At 64.1% G+C, this 19,542-nt stretch overlaps 1 protein-coding gene across 2 annotated transcripts; it reads left to right on the top strand.

The window, feature by feature from the left end:
* Nucleotides 1-1,202: 1,202 nt before the first annotated feature.
* VSTM2L (V-set and transmembrane domain containing 2 like) lies at nucleotides 1,203-17,816 on the top strand. 2 transcript variants are annotated; one of them, XM_040575370.1, is made up of 4 exons: nucleotides 1,203-1,382; nucleotides 11,905-12,074; nucleotides 13,172-13,225; nucleotides 16,533-17,816. In XM_040575370.1, exons 1-4 carry the CDS (start codon nucleotides 1,274-1,276, stop codon nucleotides 16,842-16,844), a joined length of 645 nt encoding a protein of 214 aa, XP_040431304.1. In that variant the 5' UTR covers nucleotides 1,203-1,273; the 3' UTR covers nucleotides 16,845-17,816. The 2 variants fall into 2 exon arrangements, with proteins under 2 accessions (XP_040431304.1, XP_040431305.1); XM_040575371.1 differs by having other exon boundaries at nucleotides 1,206-1,382; nucleotides 13,175-13,225.
* The last annotated feature ends 1,726 nt before the right edge of the window (nucleotides 17,817-19,542 follow it).

Here is a 19,542-nt window from a genome sequence, read left to right as displayed (position 1 = left end):
GACCCTCGGAGCCGCCGGCTGCGCGGCACCAGCAGCCCCGGCTCATCCATCACCGCGCTCGCGCTCTCCTTCCCCCCGCTTTTAACTCTAGAGGGAGTAATGAACTTGAGCAGAGATCAATGCTATCTGGTCTGCTCTTATGTGGGTTTTATTCTGACATGCGGAAAACGCTGCAGCACGTAGAACTTCTTTAAAACTATTGATTTGTAACGGCGGCACCAGGCAGCGCAGCCCCTGACGTGGGGCGCAGTGCTCTTCCCAGGCCGACCCCACAGACCCCGCCTGCCGGGGCCGTAACGTGAAAAATGCTCCTGGTGTTGCTGCTGGAGGAACCCCGCTGAGGGCAGGGAGAAGAAGTACCGCCTGTTTTCAAGTCCAATTTAAAGAATCTCTTTGTAGCAAGCATCTGTCTTCTTGCGGCAGCAAACACCTGAAATAATCTGATTTTTGCTGTTTATCTGGAGAGAAGATATCCTTCGGATTGCTGTGTAGCACAGATAATATCGTGCGAGTGAAGGCTGCGTCTGTGCCTTCCTTTCCGAGACGAAGCTTGGTGTTTAGGCAGGAGATGCGCTGCCTGCGGGCTCCTCCTCCCATTTCACACTTTTCGATCCAGGTGTGGGAATTGCACAGGTCACGGTTCCCCGGTCCTGGGCCCGATTCGGATCTGCCACGGGCTGGGGGCCGTGCCCGTGGTCTCGGGGGGGGGGTCGGCCCCTAGGTCTGCACGGCTCACAGAGTTTGGGGGCGAGGCTGCTGGGGGCACCCCGGGAGCGTGGCCGCGCCCCCGGCCCCCTCCTCCAGCCGGGGCCGCGCCGCGCCCCGCACCCCGGGAGCGGTTCCGCGGGGGGAGGCCGAGCTCCGCGGGCTGCGGGACGCGACCCCCCCGCGCGCGGGGGGGGCTCCGGGCCGGGCCCCGCTCCCGCGCTGCGCCGGGTGCCGCCCGCGGGGCGCTGCGGGGGTGCCGCGGGGGGGTGCGGGCGGCGCGCGGAGGCCCCCGCGGGGCCGCGCGTGGGGCGCGTGGGGCCCGGCCCCGCCCCGCGCACTTTAAGAACGGAGCGTGGGAAAAACTTTGGGGGTGTGCGCGGGGCCGGGATCCCTCCGCCGGGCGGGGGAGGCTCCGGGCGAGCCGCGGCACCGCCTCGCCGCGCGGCGCCCTCCGCGCGAGGGAAGAGCTCCGCAGCGCGGCGGCGCCGGGACCGCGGCGCAGCCCCGGGGACAGGGCTCGGCCCGGCGGCGCCGCCGCCCCCGGGACGGACGCGCCCGCGGCAAGATGGGCGCCCTGGCGCTGGCCCTGGGGATTTTCCACTACCTGGGGCTCTACCTGCAGCTCGGCGCCGCCTCCCGGCACCCCCCGTGGGACGCCCCGGCGGCGGGCAGCGGTGAGCGCGGGCACCGGGCGGAGGGCACCGGGCGGCGGGGCGGGCGGCGGCGGCGGCGGCGGGCGCCGGGGGGGCCGGCGGGCACGGAGCGCTCCCGGGGCTCGGTGCCCGGCGGCGCCGGTCCCCGGGGCTCGGTCCCCGCGCTCTCGGCCCGGGGCTGGCGGCGGGGCGGGGCGGGTCGCGCCCGGGCTGCGGGACGGGGGCGGGGGCCGGGGGCCGCGGCGGTGCCGCGCTCCGTCGCGCCGGCGGCTCCGCGGAGCCGGGAGCTGCGGGCGGCCCGGCCGAGCCGGGGCTGGGCTCCGCCGCCGCGCTCCCCGGCGCCCGGGGGCGGCCTCTGCCCCTGCCGCTGGGCGGCGGAGCCAGGGGGCTTGGCACGGCGCGGCCCCGCGCACGGCGCCGGGTAAGCGTGCGCCCCCGGGCGTCCTCGTGCGCGGTGCTGTGCATCCCGTGCGAGCGTGCATCCCTGTGCTCAGCACTGTGCATCCCGTGCGAGCGTGCATCCTCGTGCACAGCGCCGTGCATCCTCGTGTGAGCGTGCATCCCTGTGCTCAGCACTGTGCATCCTCGTGTGAGCGTGCATCCTCGTGCACAGCGCCGTGCACCTGCTGCTCAGCGCCGTGCGCTGGTGCGCACCCTCGCAGCAGGAGCAGCTCCACTGCTGGCTCTGGTCGGGGGGAGCCTCTTCCTGCAGCCCCCGAAGAGAAAGTCTGCTCTAGTGCGGGGGCACCCCCAGCTCTGGGGTGCGGAGCAGGTGACGGGGACACCTCTGAGGACGGTGCCGGGACGTGCCTTTCTCTCGCCGTGCTGACACGGGAGGATTTAACCCAAGCCCCAGAGGTGCGACCGCGGGGTCTCTGCGGGAGCTCCGCTGCGGGGTTGCCACCAGCCCCCCGGCGCGGCTCTGGAGCAGGAGGCACGGGAGCTGCTCCCTGCCCCGAGGAGCCTCCAGGCAGAAGCGGCCCCGCGGTGGCTGTGCCGTGCCGGGGCTGCGGGGACGCCGCGTCCTGCAGCAGTGCGGTACGTGGGCCGGCAGTCACCTGTCTGCGCCGTGCGGGAGGTTTGCCTTTGCACCGGTGGGGTAAAGGCAGGAGGATTTCCGGACCTGCCAGCCCGGCATGCCGGAAGGAGATGTGGGCGAACAGCCTCCATTATCCTCTGCTGCTCCCCTCAGAAATTCAGCAATAGGCAAATAAATAGTGAAATGGTTGCTGCGAGGAAGAAGGGAGCAAAGGAGAAAAATCTTCTGGTAGGGTAAGTGCACTTTGGAGCCACATTACAGCTTTCAACTACGAGCAGTTCTGCAGCAACTCACTTAATCACAACAGAAACCTTTATTAACGATACTGAAAAGCAGTGAGTAAGTGGGTCATGTATAATAAGCCATTTGTGTTCAGTAGGTGAATACCAATTTGATAAAAGCTGTGTGCTGAAAACCTGTATAAATTGCTGTTTAGCAGATTGGAGACTGATCATCGCGTTACTCGCCGGTGCAGCTTTCCCTGGCACGGCGGGGCCGTGGCGCGGAGGGGCAGGATGCGGCCGGCTGGGCAGAGCGGGGCTGCCGGGGCCGGGCAGCTCCTGCCGGGCTCTGCCGCAGCCGCCCGAGCTCACCGCCACCATCTCGCGGAGCCTCTCCCGTGTCCAGCCCGGCCGGGAGCGCGTTCGCTGTTATCTTTCCCTTGGCCCCAGGTGTGGGGAGGGAACCGAACGGAAACTCGGCGGGCATCAGGGGGCTGCTACAGAGACCTGCGCCCTGCAGGGTGAGGCCGACTCCTCCATCCGACGTCCCTGCAAGCACGAGCGATGCGTTTCCAGCTCGCACGGCAGCAGGAGCTGTTCTGGGAGGGAAAAGAAGTCTCTGCCAAAGAAAGTCCTTTCCCTGTCCCCACGGCAAGGGCTCTGCCCGGCAGCCAGCGCCAGGCTCTGGGGTGCGGCTCCGCCGCCAGCCCCGCGGCCCCCAGGAGAGCGGTGGGCAGCAGCACAGCTCCCCGCCGCCCCCGCGAGCCGCGCTCCTCTCCTCGGGCTGGCTCCTTCAATTATTCATGCACCCCAGCGCAGACAGCGTGTGCGCACTGGGCTGGCGCCATCGGCTTTCAAACCTGCGCCGGCTGGGAAGCGCCAGCCTCCTTCCCAGCCTGTCTGCTCCTGGAGCGGGCAGGGAGCCGCTTGGTAAGCAGCTTGCATTGCCGGGGAGGAGAATCCCGTCTCCTTCCTCGCATCGTTTGCAAGTGTTAGTGTCTCACCATCAATAAAGCTGCTAGTTGAATGGCTGAAGGCTGGAGGGAGCGGTGCCCCGACTCCCAGGGGTGCTGCCCTTCTCCTTTGTCTCACACACCAATGATTATTCTATCAATTACTTTCATAAACACTTTGCATTGTGCTGGATTTTTTCATGCTTCCTGGTGGGAATACTCCATCCGATGTGTTTTTCCTGCTGCTGTTCATGCAGTCATTCAATGCAATTACTTCTGACACCTCTCCTCATCAAATGTCTGCGCTTTCTTTTCCCTTGAAGAAGGCTGACAGACGATGGGCCAGACACTGGGAATTATTACGTTAGGACAGTGACAGCCAATTTTAATCATAACGCTCCCTGGGAGCGAGGCAGCACACCAGAGCGAGCAGCCAGCGCGTTCGGCAGCAGCGCTGGTGCCGTGGGCAGGGCAGCGGGGCCGGGGCGCAGGAGCGGGGGCACGGAGCTGGAGGCTTCGCTTTGCCCCCCTCCGGCACCTGCTCTCGGGGTGCCGGGGTTGGGGCTCGCCCACCCGGGGACCACCTCGGGCGCTGCCTCGGGCGCTCTCCGTAGCAGCTGCGTGGGGGTTGCGGTTCATGGCACACGGGCTCGGGGGCGGTCACTGTTCCCAGCCCGTCGGCGCAGGGCCTGGCTGTGTCCTGCACCTTTCTCCGTGGCCTTTTGCCCCGGCTCGGGTTTGGCTCCCGCCTCGCTGCCCACGCGCGGTGGGACACGGGCGGCTCTGCCGCGGCCGATGCCTTGTGCTGGGGGTGCCAGGCGTGAGGCCTCGTGGGCTGGGTCTCCAGCTGCGCCCGGCTCTGTCCGCCCCATCCCAGTTAGCGCACAGCACCCGGCGCCTTGCCCGCCTGGAGATCATCCCCCGGCAGATGAGCACCACAAGCAGGTGACGTCTGAAGGACAGGCTGCCAAACGCCGCCTGGGGTCCCTCAGGGACCATAGTAACAGGCCAATTTTTTATTTTTTTTGCTACTTACACTATCAAATAACTGCTCCTCCTCGTTCCCTTCGGGAGTGAATTGTCTGAGAAACATTACTCCACACAAGCAATCCGAGAGCAGAAAGTCCCCTGCCTGCACGAGGCGCTTGCCCAGCGCCGGGGCGAGCGGGGCTCTCGCTGTCGGCGTCTCCTCTGCTGCAGTGAAACGGGCAGGGGCTGCGGGCTGCAGCCCAGCCCCTGGTTGTCAAATATTAGAAATACTCGCAGGTTTCAAGGTTAATTCAAACTCCCTGGCAAGGTGAGCTCTGACCTGATCACAATCACAAAATTAGTTGGATATTTTGTTGTTTTTAATTTACGCTGCAAAATTGAGGTAATTCTGCTGCTAATATGACAGTAAATAGCAGCAAAGAAATGGCTCTGCCGTACCCACGTGCGAGCACGAGCCCTCCCTGTCCCCAGGCAGTGTTTGCGGGGCTCCAACCTGACGCTTCCTTGGAAGAGGGGCAGGTGCAGAACCGCCGGAGCCGCGCGGTGCGTCCTTTGTGCTGGAGCACGGCGGGACCTTCGGTGGGGAAAGCTGGCCCCGGCCTGGGATTCGGTGTTGCTCTCTGCAGCCTCGGGGCAGGTTTCAGATCTGCAGCTGGAGCCAAGGCTGGGGGGAGCTCCAGGGGTCTGCGGGAAGGAGGGGAGGTGTCTGTGCTGGCTGCAGCCAGAGCCGCCGGCCCTGCTCTCGCCGGTGACACCAGCCATCACACCGCTGTTTATGCACTGGTTTTTTTTTTTTTCCGTGATCTGCTTTTGGTGACCAGGGGCCAGCATCCCTGCACGCGGGCTTATTAGGAGGAGATTCATTCATAGATTTGAATGGGCAGATGGGAACAGGAGGGCGATTTTCAGTCCAATCTGCATAGAACAAGCCAGAAACCCCGTGTCCCTGGGGGCACGGCACGGCGAGGGCATGGAACAGCATCTGTCCGCCTGCAGGGCAGCGTGCGGGGACGTTCTGGTCCCCCGGTGACCCCTGAACAGGGGGCCTGCACCGGGGGTTGGGAGGCCCCCTGGCACCGCGCGGCGGCCGTCGGTGCCTGCGACACGAGGTCGGCCAGGAGGGACGCGGTTACCTGGGGACCGGGCAGCGCCCGTGGGCTGCTGTTCGCTGTCGGATGCAGCCGCGCCTCCTGCAGCCGTGCAGGCAGACGGCACGGAGCAAACCCAACCCGTGCAGTGGCTCTGGGGAGCCGGCTGGGGTCAGGGTGGGGTTTGCCACTGGTGTGCCAGCGGGCAGCATCCCTGGGGAGGGCTGAGTGCTGCCGACAGGCGCCGGGGGGGAGAGCGTGGGGACGGCTGTCACTGCCACCCTGCGTGCTCCTCGCAGGTTCCTCCATGCCTGCACTTTGCTGCCAGCCAGGAGGGAGCAGCTCAGCTCTCCTGCAGCTGGGTCCTGCCTCTGTTTGAGCCCGTGGTGATGGCGATGGTGGTGGTGAGCGTCGGCGCGGGGTGACCTCGCTGTCGGCTCCTGCTGCTTGCAGTCTGTGCAGACATGGACCGTCCCTGCTGGGTGCCTCCTGGGGGTGCGGGCTGTAGGTGGGACGCAGCCGCTGATGCTGCCTGGGGTGGGGTCTGGGTTGGCACTGCCAGGGGATGCCCCTCGCCCCAGTGCAGACCCAGGGTTGCTGCGGCCAAGCCTGGGGCCGGTTTCCTCCCAGTTCCTCCCTGCCCCAGCCCCTCACTGCGCTCCTGCTGCAGGGGTGCGAGGGGGGGCGGTCGAGGGCGAGGATTATCAGGAGAGCGCGGCTGAGCTGGCAATTAGTTCTCTGAGTGTCTTGACTCACCGAACCATAATAAACCATGAATTATGACTCGCAGCTTTGTGAAGAGAAAGAATAAGCCACACTTGATCGCAGCCCAAAACACAATAGCAGCAGTCCGGGGGAGGGGGTGGGGGCGGCAGCAGCGGCTCTCGCAGCGGTCCTGCACCCGCCTGCTGTGTCCTCCCCTCCCTGGGGGCTGTGGTTCCCCAGCCTCATCCCCGAGCCCCTTTCCCTCTGCTTCTCCCCTCCCACGCTTGCCGTGTCGTGGCAGGATTTGAGGGCGATGCTGCCCAGACCCCCACCTCTTCCCAAGGCGCGGGGCTCGGGGGGTGGCTGCGGGATGGGGCCTGCTGCTGGTGCTGGGTGTGCCCCTGCCTGCAGCCCCAGCCCGGCTCTTGCTCAAGCCCTTGGCCCCAGATCTTCATCGCTCGGCCCCAAGCCGGTTCCTGCAGAGTTTAGGGTGGCCCCTGCCCCGTGGGCTGAGCCCTGGGAGCTCGGGGGGGCTGGGAGTGGTGCAGGGCTGGTGGGGGGGGATCGGCCCCCAGCAGCCCCCTCTGGAGGGGAGCGGGCGCTGGAGCCGTCCTGCCCCTGGGGCCGCAGCTCCTCCTGCCTCCCCGGGCAGAGACGTGCCTGACGGGGGCTGTGGTGGTTCAGTGGGGTAAATAATTCACAGAGCAAGCTAGAGCACTAACCAGGTAATTAATATGCATTTGCAAGTACCCAATACATATTTAGCCACCCTTCAGTGCGTGTTTACACAAATATTACCCTCCTGCATGCCCACGTGGCTGCGTAAGCCACAGCTCGGGCCACTGCAGCACGGGGCTGCCCCAGCCGGGTACCCGCAGGAGTGCCCTGACCGCTGCGTGTCCCTCCTGTCCCCGGTCCCTGCCGTGTCGGCTGCTGCTGGGACCAGCTCTGGGGTCTCTGTGTCTCCTGGTTCCCCCCCCCCGCCCTTTTCCTTGGCTCCTGCAGAGCTGCTCCCCCAGGCTCTCTTGTTCTGCTCGTGCTCCCCTCACCCAGGGATGCCCCTGCCTGCTCCGCACCCGTCTGTTTGGTGAGGCGTTATGAAATGATTCCGGCAGGCTCGTGCAACGTTTGCCAACCTGCAGGTGCCCCCAGGTTAATTCCCCCCCCCCTTATCTCTGCAATGCTCCCACTGTCCCCGGGGGCTCTGCTCCCCAGCAGTCCCAGCCCTGTGCAGTGAGGCCGGTGCCTGCGGGGCCGCATCCTGCGCACATCCAAATTCGGGAGCTGGAGCTGCAGTGCCAGGAGTGGGCTGTGGGTGCCTGGGGCTGGGAAAGCCACCAAACCCACGGGCATCTGGGGGGGTCCCCATGGAGCAGAGAGCGCCAGGGCCCCCCGAGGGGGGCGCAGGGTCCTGCGTGCGGGGGCGACGGGCGCAGGGCTCCCATGGTCGCTTCCAGGCACCCAGCATGGACGTGGCCTTGCGGCAGGGGCGCCGTCCTCTCCCCTCCCTCCCGTGGAGGTGGCCACGGGGCCGGATCCTGCCCCCGCGGGGAGGGAGCCGGGCAGCTGCTATATCTCCGGTTTATGAGAGCACCAAGCTGTCCCAGCAGGCGTTTTCAATTCCGTTTATCTGTGTTTCCCCATTGAGTTCATTTTATTTCCCCTGATTTTTGTTTCCTGGAAGATTTATTGATCCTGATTTTCTCAGTTTATGACAGGTAGCAGGCCATAAACCACGCGGAGCCGTGAGCCCATTGCAGTCCCCCTCCCTTTGTCTGGGAGGACGCAGCGCCAGCGCCAGCGGAGGGGAGAGGGACGGGGCTGGGGGCTGCGGGGGGGGCAGCGCTCGCAGCCCTGTGTGCGTGGAGCAGACCTCTGCTTGCCCCCGCCATGCCGGGGCTGCGGGGCGGAGGTGAAAGAAGGAGCGTTCGGTGTGGGGCTGCCCCATTGCACAGCCCCGCGGTGCCGTGGGCTCCTTTGCCCGGCCCCCTGCAGGGGGGCAGCGCTGGGGCTGGCGCGAGCCCCACGGTGCCGCATCCCCGCTGCCCCCATGGTGCCAGCGGTGCCCCCACCACTGCGGGAGGCGGTTTTAGCCACGGCGCTCTCTGGGGGCACTTGGGCACCGGGTGTCCTCTGACGCAGGAGCCCTGCTCCCTGCAGGGGCACGGCACGGGCTGGAGGAGGCTCTGCGCTGCTGTGGCCACGCTGCTCCGTCCTCGCCCTGCCACCAGCTCCACTGTGACAGCCCCGTCACTGCTCGCCTTGGAGGGTCCCCAAACTGTTCATCACTTTCATAGGCCATTGAGAAGCGCAGGAGCCAGCTGCCAGTTCACTGCCTGATCAGAAGGTGACACCATAATAGCGCTAATTAAGGCGATTCTTTGTTCTACCTCTGCCAGCAGCTGGGTCTGATGCTCCTGCCCTTGTCCTCGGCGTGTGCTGCCTGCCCCGTGCCGGGCGGGTTGGAGGTCGGGCAGCGATGGCAGGCGGGGAGACGGGGTCTGGCGATGGCTGAGCCGGGGCTCTGGATTGAGCCGGGGCTGGGAGCCCACCGAGGCTCTGTGCAGCCCAGCACAGGCGCCTTCCTTAGCAAGCCCTGCCAGACCGCAGCTGGCCGTGCCCACGCTGTTCATCCCCCCTCAACTCCTGAGCTCTCAGCTTTGCCTGTGGGCCTGGCCCGATGGTGAGGCTCAAAAACCCTGCAGAACAGTGGATCCGAGGAGACGCCTGCTCCCGAGCAGGGCTGTGACCTGCTGGCCTGAGCCTCCAGCGCTGCCTCTGCTCCACCGGGCGTCCCCGGAGGTGGGAGACCCCCGGGGGCTCTGCCTGCTTCACGGGGCTTTGCTGTGGCACTGTGGCGGGGGAGCAGTGAGGCGGGAGATGAAGGGCTGGGATGTGCGGGGAGGTGTCCTCACCTTCCCTCGTGCTGTCAGACATTATTTACGTCCCCCTTCCGCTCCCACTGCCATAAAGCACTGCTGGGTGCTTTATGAGCTGTCTGCTGCAAGCCCCCAGCTGCCGCTCATGGGGCGCACAGGGTGGGGGGCGAGGGCTCCATCCCCCGGCTGGTGCTCCTGCTCGTGGACCAGGGACATCCCTGCAGGACCCGGGGGACCCCTGGCACTCAGTGAGGATGGGGCCATGCTTGGTCTCGGCTGTGGTCCCAAACCCACACCAGTCCGTTCCGCAGCGTGGGCTTTTAGGGTTAGGTCAGAAACGCGGGGCTGGCCGAGGGGTGCAGCCTGCCTGCCCGCTGCCTGGGGCCTTTGTGGCCTTGTGTGGCCTCATCCTGAGCGGTGCTGAGGTTCCTCAAAGCCTCTCTGCTGGAGCCCAGCTCTGCCCTGGCAAAGCAGGACCCCAGCCCCTCCAGGCGGCAGAGGGAGGGGTCCTGGGGCAGGGGCTGGTGCCCTGGGGTGGGGGCGGACGCCTCAGGCAGGGGGCCCTGGCAGCACCCGCCTGGGTGTGGATGTGCTTCGGGGAGGCCGAGCCCTGAAGTTAATTAATACGTAGCTTCCCAATTAAAATCTGAAAGAAAGAAGGTGCATGATTCCATCAAGCCTTTTCTCCACTCTCTGCCAAATTCCTGTCCGTGGGAGCTGATTTTAATTGTGTTCCGAGTAATTCAGCCATGGGCTGCAGACCTCGGGCCGCCCAGCACAAAGCCTGCCCCTCAGACTGCAATTAAAGCCCTGCAGGCTGCCTCCGGAGAGCAGCCGGGGAGATGTGGCGGGGTGGAGGAGGGCTCACGGTGCCCGTCGGGGCGGCCGGCGGGGGTCAGGGGGTGTCTGCGGGACCCCGGCTCTGGGGAGGGGGCTGGGGGTCAGGCGGCTGCGGCGCCCGTGGGGTCGGCTCCTCTCGCTGTGCTGTGCAGTGTTTAAATAAAGCCATAGCTGGGGTTAAGGGAAAGCCTCTGCGTGCTAGTGAGAGCAGCAGACAGGGCTCTTAGACCGGGGGTTGTTGCAGGGTCTGCTCGTTAAAGGTCTTCCAGCTTGCTCGGCGTTGCTTGCCTTCACCTGGCTGGCAGTCAGCTGGGAGCAGGGGGGGACGCGCATCTGCCACTGCTGTGCAGGGACGGCGTGACCGTGGTGTGACCACAGTGTGACCATGGCACGACCACAGCCGGCGGTGGGGCCTGGCCCAGGGGAGGGGTCCCACGGAGGGCTCTGGTCCCAGTGGGCTCTGGTCCGGGGCGGGTGCTGAGCCTCGTGCGGGCTGTGCCGCGTGTCGCTTTGCAGCCAGCGCCGGGCCCTCGCGCGCTGCGTGCGGCCCCAGACCGTGGGACCTGGTCCCCAGCCGCAGCTTCCTCGTCTCTCCTGCGTGGCACCCGTGTGTCTCCTGGGGCCAGGTCCTGTGCGAGCGGGGGCAGCGGGAGCAGTGCCGGGAATTCAGCTGGGAGAGCGGGACACTCGTTAAGCCCCTTATGCTATGTATTTTCCTCAGTTCCCCCGCTAAGATGGATTAAAGGAAAGCGATAAGTGTAAGGGATTTCCTTGCATCCAGGGGGACAGAGAGATATTAAAGGTATTAACTTTTCTGTCTAGGCTGATAATAATCCATTTTCAGGCGGGATCAGGACTTCGTGAGAAGCCCGAGGGAGCTGTGTGCGGCTCCCAGAGGGGTGGGTGTCCTCTGGGGGCACCCAAGGGACCCGTGCGGCAGCTGGGAGCTGGCAGCACCGGCAACACGTGGCAAGGAGCGGGACAGATCCTGCTCGGGGCTGGGCGGGTGAAGGTGGCGGGGTCTGGTGGGGGCACCGTGCTGCCCCCACCACGTGCACTTGCCCACGAGGATCCTGGGGATGTGGGCGCCTGCATCCTCCTTGCATCCAGCCCCGCTCTGGAGCCGTTTCCAGAGGGACCGGGGCCACCCCAGGGCAGCGGGGGGGGCTGGCAGCCCCGGGTCCGGCTGTGCCAGCGCTGGGGGCTCAGCCCCCATCCCCACGCTGTGCCGGGGAGAAGACGCCGTGACAGGCACCGCAGATTGTGACAATAACATTTCCTAGTGACCTGCACGCTGGGGCCGCCTTAACAGAGGAACAATAATCTCTCCAGAGAAGATGAAAAGAATTCTAATTACATCTCCGAACAATATTTGTTTTGAGAGAGGAAAGCAAACCATATGGCATGTGGGAGACTGTTTGGGGGCCGCATTAAACAAGGATTTGTTTTTCATTTATGCTCTGATTAAAGCGGAGATGCGATCACGCTTTATTTATTTACTACCTCTTGGAGGCGCGTGGGGTCCCGCGCCCGCTCCAGGGCAGGGGGGTCCCGCGGGCAGGGGGTCACCCAAGGGGCTCCCGCTGCCTCGCTGCCCTGGGCTGCTGCGTGCAGTGCTGTGGGGCTGGGCCGCTCGCGGCGGGGGAGATGGGGATGGCAGCGGCCACCCCTGCGCGGCAGGGACAGGTCCAGCGAGGAGCTTGGTGGGGCCGTCCCCTCACCACGGCTGTCGGGTTGGCCGGGGAGGGGACGGGTCCGGGCGCTCCCGGCGGCCCCGCTGGCGGCACCGTCCCCGCAGGCACCCACACCCCCGCTGTGCCTCCTGCAGCCCTGTTCACCGAGACCCCGCATGACATGACGGCCCAGGCCGGCGAGGACGTGGAGATGGCGTGCTCCTTCCGAGGCAGCGGCTCCCCTTCCTACTCCCTTGAGATCCAGTGGTGGTACGTCCGCAACCACAAGGACTGGACGGACAAACAGACGTGGGCTTCCACCCAGGTAACGGCCCATCCTGCCTCTCCCTCCCGCTGTGGACCAGAGCCCTTCCCCACGCTGTCCGCAGGGGTTTGCCATGCGTCCTGTACCGGTGTCCCCAGCGCCCCCCCGGTCTGCAGAGCACCGGGGCCCTCCCGTGGCTCAGGACCACTGCAAGGGGTGCGCATCCCCCGGCCGTGCTGAGGGTGCTCCGCGGTGGGAGCGGGGCAGGGCTGTCCTGGTGTCCTGCCCCAGCAGCCGTGGGGCCAGGTGGCACGTCCCCGGGGATCTGACACAGGGTGGGGGGGTTTGTCTTTGTGCTTCTGCCTTCGCCCATCTCATCACAAACTTGTTCTGTCGTATCCATCCCTGCATCATCCCCCCCAGCCCCCCCTTGTTTTCCCCCATTTCCATGTATATCGGTCTTGGCAAACAGCTGTCTCTTTATTTCTCTTTCTGTTCACACAGAGATAAGGGCCAAATAATGGAAAGGCAGCTTTAGGTATTTTAATGAGCCTTTATTATTGTGTCTTTGGCAGTGCTGCTGCCGGCATTACCATAAATTGAGAGGCACAGGGCTGGGGCAGCGGGCGCGGGGCGGGGGCGGCAGCGTGGTGGGACCCCAACACCTGCACCCTGCTCGCTGCTGCCCAGCTCGGGGCTCTTCTGGGAGCGCTCATGGCAACTGGGACAGGCGCTGGGCTGTGCAGGAGGGGGATTTTGGGGAGAGGCCCCCGCGCAGTGGTGATGTTGCAGCAGGCAGGGCTCGGGCCCCAGCCTCGGGTGGGCTCGCGGCCACTGCTGGAGCTGGGCTGTGGTGGGGGCAAGCAGCCCGGCCTCCCCGTGCCCCCCGCATCCCTCCCCTCCCTGTTTGCCCCGTGCTGCCCACACGGCTCAAGTCTGCCCGGGTTCTGCCCAAACGCCCCTCGCCCTCCTCCTCCTCGCTCGGGGCTGTGCAGCCGCTGCTGCTCGCCCACCTCGGCCCCTTCCTGGCCCGGACTTTGAAGCTGGGCTCCTGGCGGAGGTGGGAATTGCTCTGATGGCTTTTCTCCCTCCTTCCAGCTCAACTAATGCTTTTTCTCCCCCTCTCCGGTCTCCCTCCCCCATCCCTCTCTTCCCAGCAGCTAAAAGCATCGCAGCAGGAGGAGGCTGGGAAGGACGCGACAAAAATAAGCGTGAGTTTTGATAATGATTCTTGCAAGGACTTTAATCGAGGGCACAGCTGTAACTTTTCCCCAGAACGCCGGTACTCAAAATTGCACAGACCTGCTGGGGGGTGGGTGGGTGGGTGGGGGCTGGTTTCTTTGGGGGCTTTTGTCTCTCTCTTTGCAAGGGCCAAGCTGCCAGAACGCATGTGCTGGGGGCACCAGAACAGCCTGGGCTGGGTCCTGGGGTGTCCTTCGGATGCAATTCCTGTAGGCATCCGAGGAGCAGGTTTACACTCAGGAGAAAATAATCTGATTTACTCCCCGGATTAGCATTCCAAAGCCATTTAGGCTCATGTGAACAGAATGAAAAGACACTAATTAGTTAAATAAAATAAATGCTCTCGGCCCCTTTGCTGTCGCACATGCGCCCTCGCCTGCCGCGGCTGCCCTGGCCGGGTGGTGTGGTGCTGTCCTCGCCACGGGGCAGGGGGCAGAGACAGAGCGCGTGTGGCCGTCATCCTGATGGTTCCCCCTCTGCCCCTGCTGCATGGGCGAGGAGGGACGGCTGCGGCAGTCACCCCACGGCCAGCATCAGCCCCTCTGCCCCGGTGCTCATCCCAGGGCAAGGACAAAAAGTGCCATGGCAAGTAGAATGCCAAAAAGCTTCATGATTTAGGGCATTGCCTCTCATTTCTCATCTGTGGGGATTAGCACATGTAAATTCTATTGCCGGTAATGAATTCCCCAGGGAGACAATATCCCCTTTGATCTATTTTCTTCATTGCTTCCTGAGGTTTGAGCCCCCATTTGTCACTTTTCTCATGATGGGCAATGTAACGCTCCCAGAATTAATGTCTAAAGCCCAGCAGGTGCCTTCAAAATCCCTCCCTGGGATTCTCTGGCTCACTCTCGTGCGCAGCTGAGCGCTGATTGCGACCAGGAGCAGCAGTTCAGCCCCTTTTTGAAATGGAGATCTTCTGGCCGGACCCGAGGTGGCCACCCAGCTCTTAGGCTGGATCCGGCCCTGCTGCGGAGCTGCGGACGCCGACCCCTTGTGCTGCGGGGTGCCGGGGCTGCCCTCCGCCCCAAGCGTCCCCAGCAGCTCAGGTGCCTCCAGCCAGGTGCAGGCGGTGGGAGCCGGCAGAAAGCTCTGCTAAAAACGTCTGTGCCGCATGGGAGAGCAGCTCTTGGTCCTCCCGCACATGCTGTTGCCCTGCTCCCACGTGGGTCCTTCTGCTCCTCCGGGCGGGGATTTCGGGCCGCCCCGTAGCTTGGCCACCCTGCACGTCCCGGGCAGAGCAGCCGCGGGCAGAACGACCTGGCCGGGCATGGGAGGGGAACAGGGCCAGGGCTCCTGCTCAACTCCGCCGTCGCATTTTTACAGCATAATTAGGCAGTTAATTACATGCCGGAATGTAATCAGTGCATGTGCATGTGCAACTATGATTTATTTCGAAGCGCAATGGGTGTGATGCTTCTGCTGTTTCCTTCCAGATCAAGCCACCAGGGAGAGGCTTGAGATTTAAACTATTCTTTTTGTTATTTTAAAAGTCCTTGATTATTAAATGTTTACAGAATAAGGAAGATAAATGAACAAAGGTAAAACAACACCACAACTGGTTCTGATAAAATGCGCACAACAGACAAAGAAGCAATTGACTGAAAACAAACGGCAGCTAGTAAAACAATACGAAACAATGTAGATCCCATGCAGAAACCATCACACTAGGCACCCCCTTGGCCGTGTTTTACCCACCAAAACATACTCAGCGGGATATCAGACAGCCTGCTCCCAGCTCACCTCGCAGCACAAGGGACGGGACAGCACGTGCTGCCCTGCGGGATGGTGCCGTGGGACGTCCCTGCGGCGCTGCCGGGGTTTGAAGCAAGCCCACCCTGCAGTGGAGCTGCATTTCCAGAGCCAGAGGTTCTCCTGCCCCAGTGGCATTTTGAGGGGCTGGAGCAGCCGTTTGCTGTGCAGTAGCAAACACACAGCTCTGGGTTTATCTTTTTTCTCCCTTTCAGTCCTTTTTTAAAACAGCCTGATGTTTTGCCAAGCAGTCGTGCACTGGTCGCCTGGGGACTGCAGGGAGCGGCCTTGTGTCTGTCCCGGCCCCGCTGTGGAGCAGGGGTCGCGTTGCTCTGCTCACAGCCGGTGGAGCTGGGAACATTACAAGCAGTCATAAAATTATCCAGCCCGTTATAATTCAGCTGCAGGACGAGGCTCGCTGACCTGCCAGGGCAGTGGTTCTGCTGGCCGACTGCAGTGCCAGCAAATGGGGGGGTTCTTTTATTAGTTCCAGATTTCCCAGCCATTAACTTCTAAGTGATTCCTTGTTCTGCTAACACAAAGGTTTTTCTTGAAGGTCCTCTCGCATTACATCCTCGGTTCTCTCGCATGCTCCGTGCCATGGCCTTGTCACCCCCGGTGCCCCGCGGCCCCCACAGCCCCCCAGGCTCCCCCACTGCAGGCACGGCTCAGCGGCTGCACTCAGCCCCTCCGTGGAGAAGCTGCGCTGCCGCCGGCAGCCCCCGAACCCCTGCAGGGTCCCTGCTGCAGGGTCCCTGTTCACGGCTGCACATGGGCACTGCCGGAGCACCCCAGAGCCGCCCTTTGGGGTGGCCTCAACACCTCCACACGGCTCTGGCCGGCTCCAGGCAGCCCACGGCGTGCAGGACGTGCGGAGCTCACACGTGCTTGCGTTTGCATGCGTGGCGTGGGCTCACGTGTGTTCGCGGGCCCTGGCGGTGGCAGCTCAGCCCTCGTGGCAGGGCCGGTGCTGCTGCTGCTGCCCCAGCCACTGCCCGCTCCGGCGTTCCCCCCTCTGCCTTCTCAGCCAGGAGTTTGCGACTCTTTGGTTGCGGCTCCCAGCCCAATTTCTAAACACCATAAAATCTTCAGCTAACAAATGCGGTGGCAAGTAGAAAAATGGCCTTTGCCATCCAGTGTGATTATAGGGAACAGAGCCAGGGGCCTCAGGGCGGGTTATAAATCTGATTTATTGACCTAACCCAATAGCAGCCGCAGCTCTGGCTAGTGAGTAAGTCTTAAATTTCATTGGGTGATAAATACTGAGAGCGAATCAATTTGGTAGAAAAGCTAATTAGCCGGCGTGGTTCCGCATCGATCTTCGAGCCCCGCTCGCCCGGGCGCACGTTGGGGATTTCATCCTATTGTGACCGAGGGCTGGGGCTGGGGGGGCCCCTTCGGCCGTCTTTGCTGCCCCGGAGGAACCCAGCACACGGCGTCACGGCACGGGTGGGGGCTGGCACCGCGGGGCTGGGGACACCCAGGGGCACAGGGGCTGCCTAACCCCCATCTGCTCCGCCGCAGGTGGTGAAGGTGGTCGGCAGCAACATCTCCCACAAGCTGCGGCTGTCCCGGGTGAAGCCGGCGGACGAGGGGACGTACGAGTGCCGGGTGATCGACTCCAGCGACGGCAAGGCGCGGCACCACAAGGTGAAGGCGTACCTGCGGGTGGAGGAGGCAGGGGGCCTGGGGCACCCCCAGGACACCCAGCTGCGGGGCGCCCCGCTCCCGGACCCCGCCGTGCCAGGCTCAGCCCACGCGCACCACCACCACCACCACCACAAAGCCGGGAAGGAGCTGAAGAAGCGCTCGGTGGACGCCTCCTGCGTGCTGTAGGCAGGCGGTGCCGGGGGGGATGCCAGAGCCCCCCAGCCCCCGGACTCAGCGGAGCCGTCAAGGGTCCCGCGCTGCTACCAGAGACTGGCCCCACCGCCCCGCATCGCCCGCCACCCCCCGGGCCCCCTCCTCCCGTCACCACCGCAGTTTCTTCCCCCACCCCATGGCGCGGCGGTGCCGGGGCTGGAGCGCGGGAGCAGGACGGGCACACCGGGGCCCCCAGCTCACCACTGGGGCTGGGATCAGTGCCAGGGCCATGCGCCCATGCATGGCGGTCCCCATCCCCTCTGGCCCCATGCGGGGCAGACTCCCCGCTGCTTGCTGCCACCCGCTGTGCTGCGCGCCCCGGCTTTCTGTCCCTGCCCGCAGGGACACCCTTGTGCTCACCCCCTTGTGCTTTGCAGAGCGAACCCCATCCCTTTCCCCGTAGGAGGCCCAGTTTAGTTGCTCTTTTCCAGCCCCACAGCACATCTATAAGTTAGGGCATCCATTCTTAGGGACTGTATATATCGCCTCTCCCTCCCCTGCCCGTCCCAAAGCTGCCCCAGCACGTTGAGGCCTGAGCTCAGCGGAGGAAGGACGGCACGGCACGCTCCCGGCATGCTCAGCCGTTGGCCGCGGGGCCCGGGGAGGCCCGGGACTAGAGCTGGCCCACTCCCGTGCATTGCTGCTCCCTGCCCTCCGCATTTCCCGGGGGAAGCGGAGGCTCACAGCCAGCCCCGGCTGCTGCTGCTCCATCCCCGGGGCTGCTGCTGCCTGTGACCGTGTTCCTGGCCGTGCTCCCCTCCCGCCGCACTGCCACGTGCCCCTCGCCCGGCTCGGGGGCAGATGGCAGAGTCTGGCCCCCATGGGCAAGTTCTGCTGCTGGGGAGGGGGCCGTGAAGGGGAGAGGGCTGGGGGTTCCCTGCTGCCCTCGCCCCCAGCCTGCACCCCCAGCTCCCTGCAGCTAATAAAGCTCCTTAACAAACCCTATGTGGGTCTCTGTCCTTGGGGGGGGGGGGCACGGGGCAGGGGCTCTGGCACTGTCTTGGGGAAAAAAAAAGGGGCCCAGCTGGGGCTGCCCTCCGGCTGCTGAGCACTGCGATGTGCCCAGGTGGAGACGAGCATCAGGCACGCAGCTGGGGCTCGGTGTTAAAAGGGAGGCTGAGCTGCAATAGGGTGGTGCTGGTCTGTGTGTGGGATGTGGCTGTGGTAAGTGGGGGTTGTACTGCACCAGGGATGCTTGGGGTGGGTGCAGCGGGGCCAGGCTCTGCCCCATCAGTTGGAGAGGAGCTCCCGGGGCTTCAGCAGCGCCCAGCTCAGCCCTGCTGCCTGTCGGGTGAGCACCTGCGCTGTAGTGTCCCCCAGCTCCTTTGTGGTTTATGAAGCCCTGGAGCTCCATTGCACTCGCCTCTTGGTGTGCTGATATTAAGCAATTTGTCATGCATTAGAGTAACAAAAGCAAAAGCTGCTGGCTTGGTGTCAGCCAGCGCTGGAGGCAGAGGAAGGGCATGGCCGGGGATGGCCACGAGAGCTGCTCTCCCCTTTGCCGCCTGCTGTGGGTTTCATTTGCAGGAGCCATGATCACACGGGAGTAAACTGCACAGGAGCCTATAAATACACTGGATACTTTGTCAGGAGAGAAATATGAACCAGCTCCAGGGAAAGGGGGCTTTTGTTGGAAATTCTGCCTTGCCACAAGCAATAACAGTGGTGGCTCTGTAGATCTCTCCCTGACGGAGCTGCTCGTGCTTGTGTTGCACTCTGATGCGTCTTGTCAGAGAAATGTATCTCTGGGGTGGGAGGAGAAGGGATGTGAGAAATCAGCTACCACTGTAATAAAAACAGTCTACAGGGGAGGAAAAGGAAGAGCTGGAGCTGCTTTGAGGAGGGTGAAAGGCTGCAAATCACCTCAAATGGCGAGCAAACAAAGTGCTGTTTGGTGTAGTAATTTGCAAAACCTAGAGGCAAGCTTTTAAAAATAACAGGTTTTATTGGAAGAGATTCATTTTGCTGAGTTTATGTGAGATGTTGGGAGCAGGAGCGGAACGGGCCCCTGGGGGGCTGCGTGCCTGCCTGGGGCCATGCCCCCACCTCCAGCAGCCCCGGGGTGCGGAGCTGCTCCCAGGCGTGGAGGTGGCTGGGATGCAGCTGGCCCCGTCCCCCCCACCCATGGGTGGTGTCGTGGCCCCCCCCCCCGGCCCTGCTGGAGCTGGGCAGCCCTCGGGTCCAACAGGGCCAGGCGAGCGGGCTGAGCTTAGTATGCAAGTCACTGCCGGGGAGGAGCTGAGCCTCGTGAAAATGCCATCTCCACACAGGCACTCTTCTGACCATTATCCTGCTTCAGACAAAAGCAATTTACTCTGCCTATAATAAAGCAGGGGTGATAATGAAGCTGGGAAGAGCCGTGACAGGCATCCGTGTGACGGAGCAGGCCAGCCCCTCTCCCTGCTGGCCTGCAGGAGAGCCGGGACGCCTGGGGATGGCAGCGCCGGGGGTCTCAGCACCGCCACTCGTGCCGGAGGCTGGCCAGCAGGATGGGACATGGCCGGGCCCCGGGGCACACAGTGCAGTGATCCAGCGCCCTGACCTGCTCGCTGCATGGGGATGGCTGCAGACAGCATGGAGCCCAGGCCCCACCGCGTGCCCCCTGCCTGCCGGGGGTGACCCGCTGCCTTGTGCCATGTCCCTGCAGCCGTGGGTTGGTGTGGCAGCAGTG

The sequence above is a fragment of the Cygnus olor genome, chromosome 16 (assembly GCF_009769625.2).
Source record: "Cygnus olor isolate bCygOlo1 chromosome 16, bCygOlo1.pri.v2, whole genome shotgun sequence".
Taxonomy (NCBI): domain Eukaryota; kingdom Metazoa; phylum Chordata; class Aves; order Anseriformes; family Anatidae; genus Cygnus; species Cygnus olor.
This window is presented reverse-complemented; position numbering and strand designations above follow the sequence as displayed.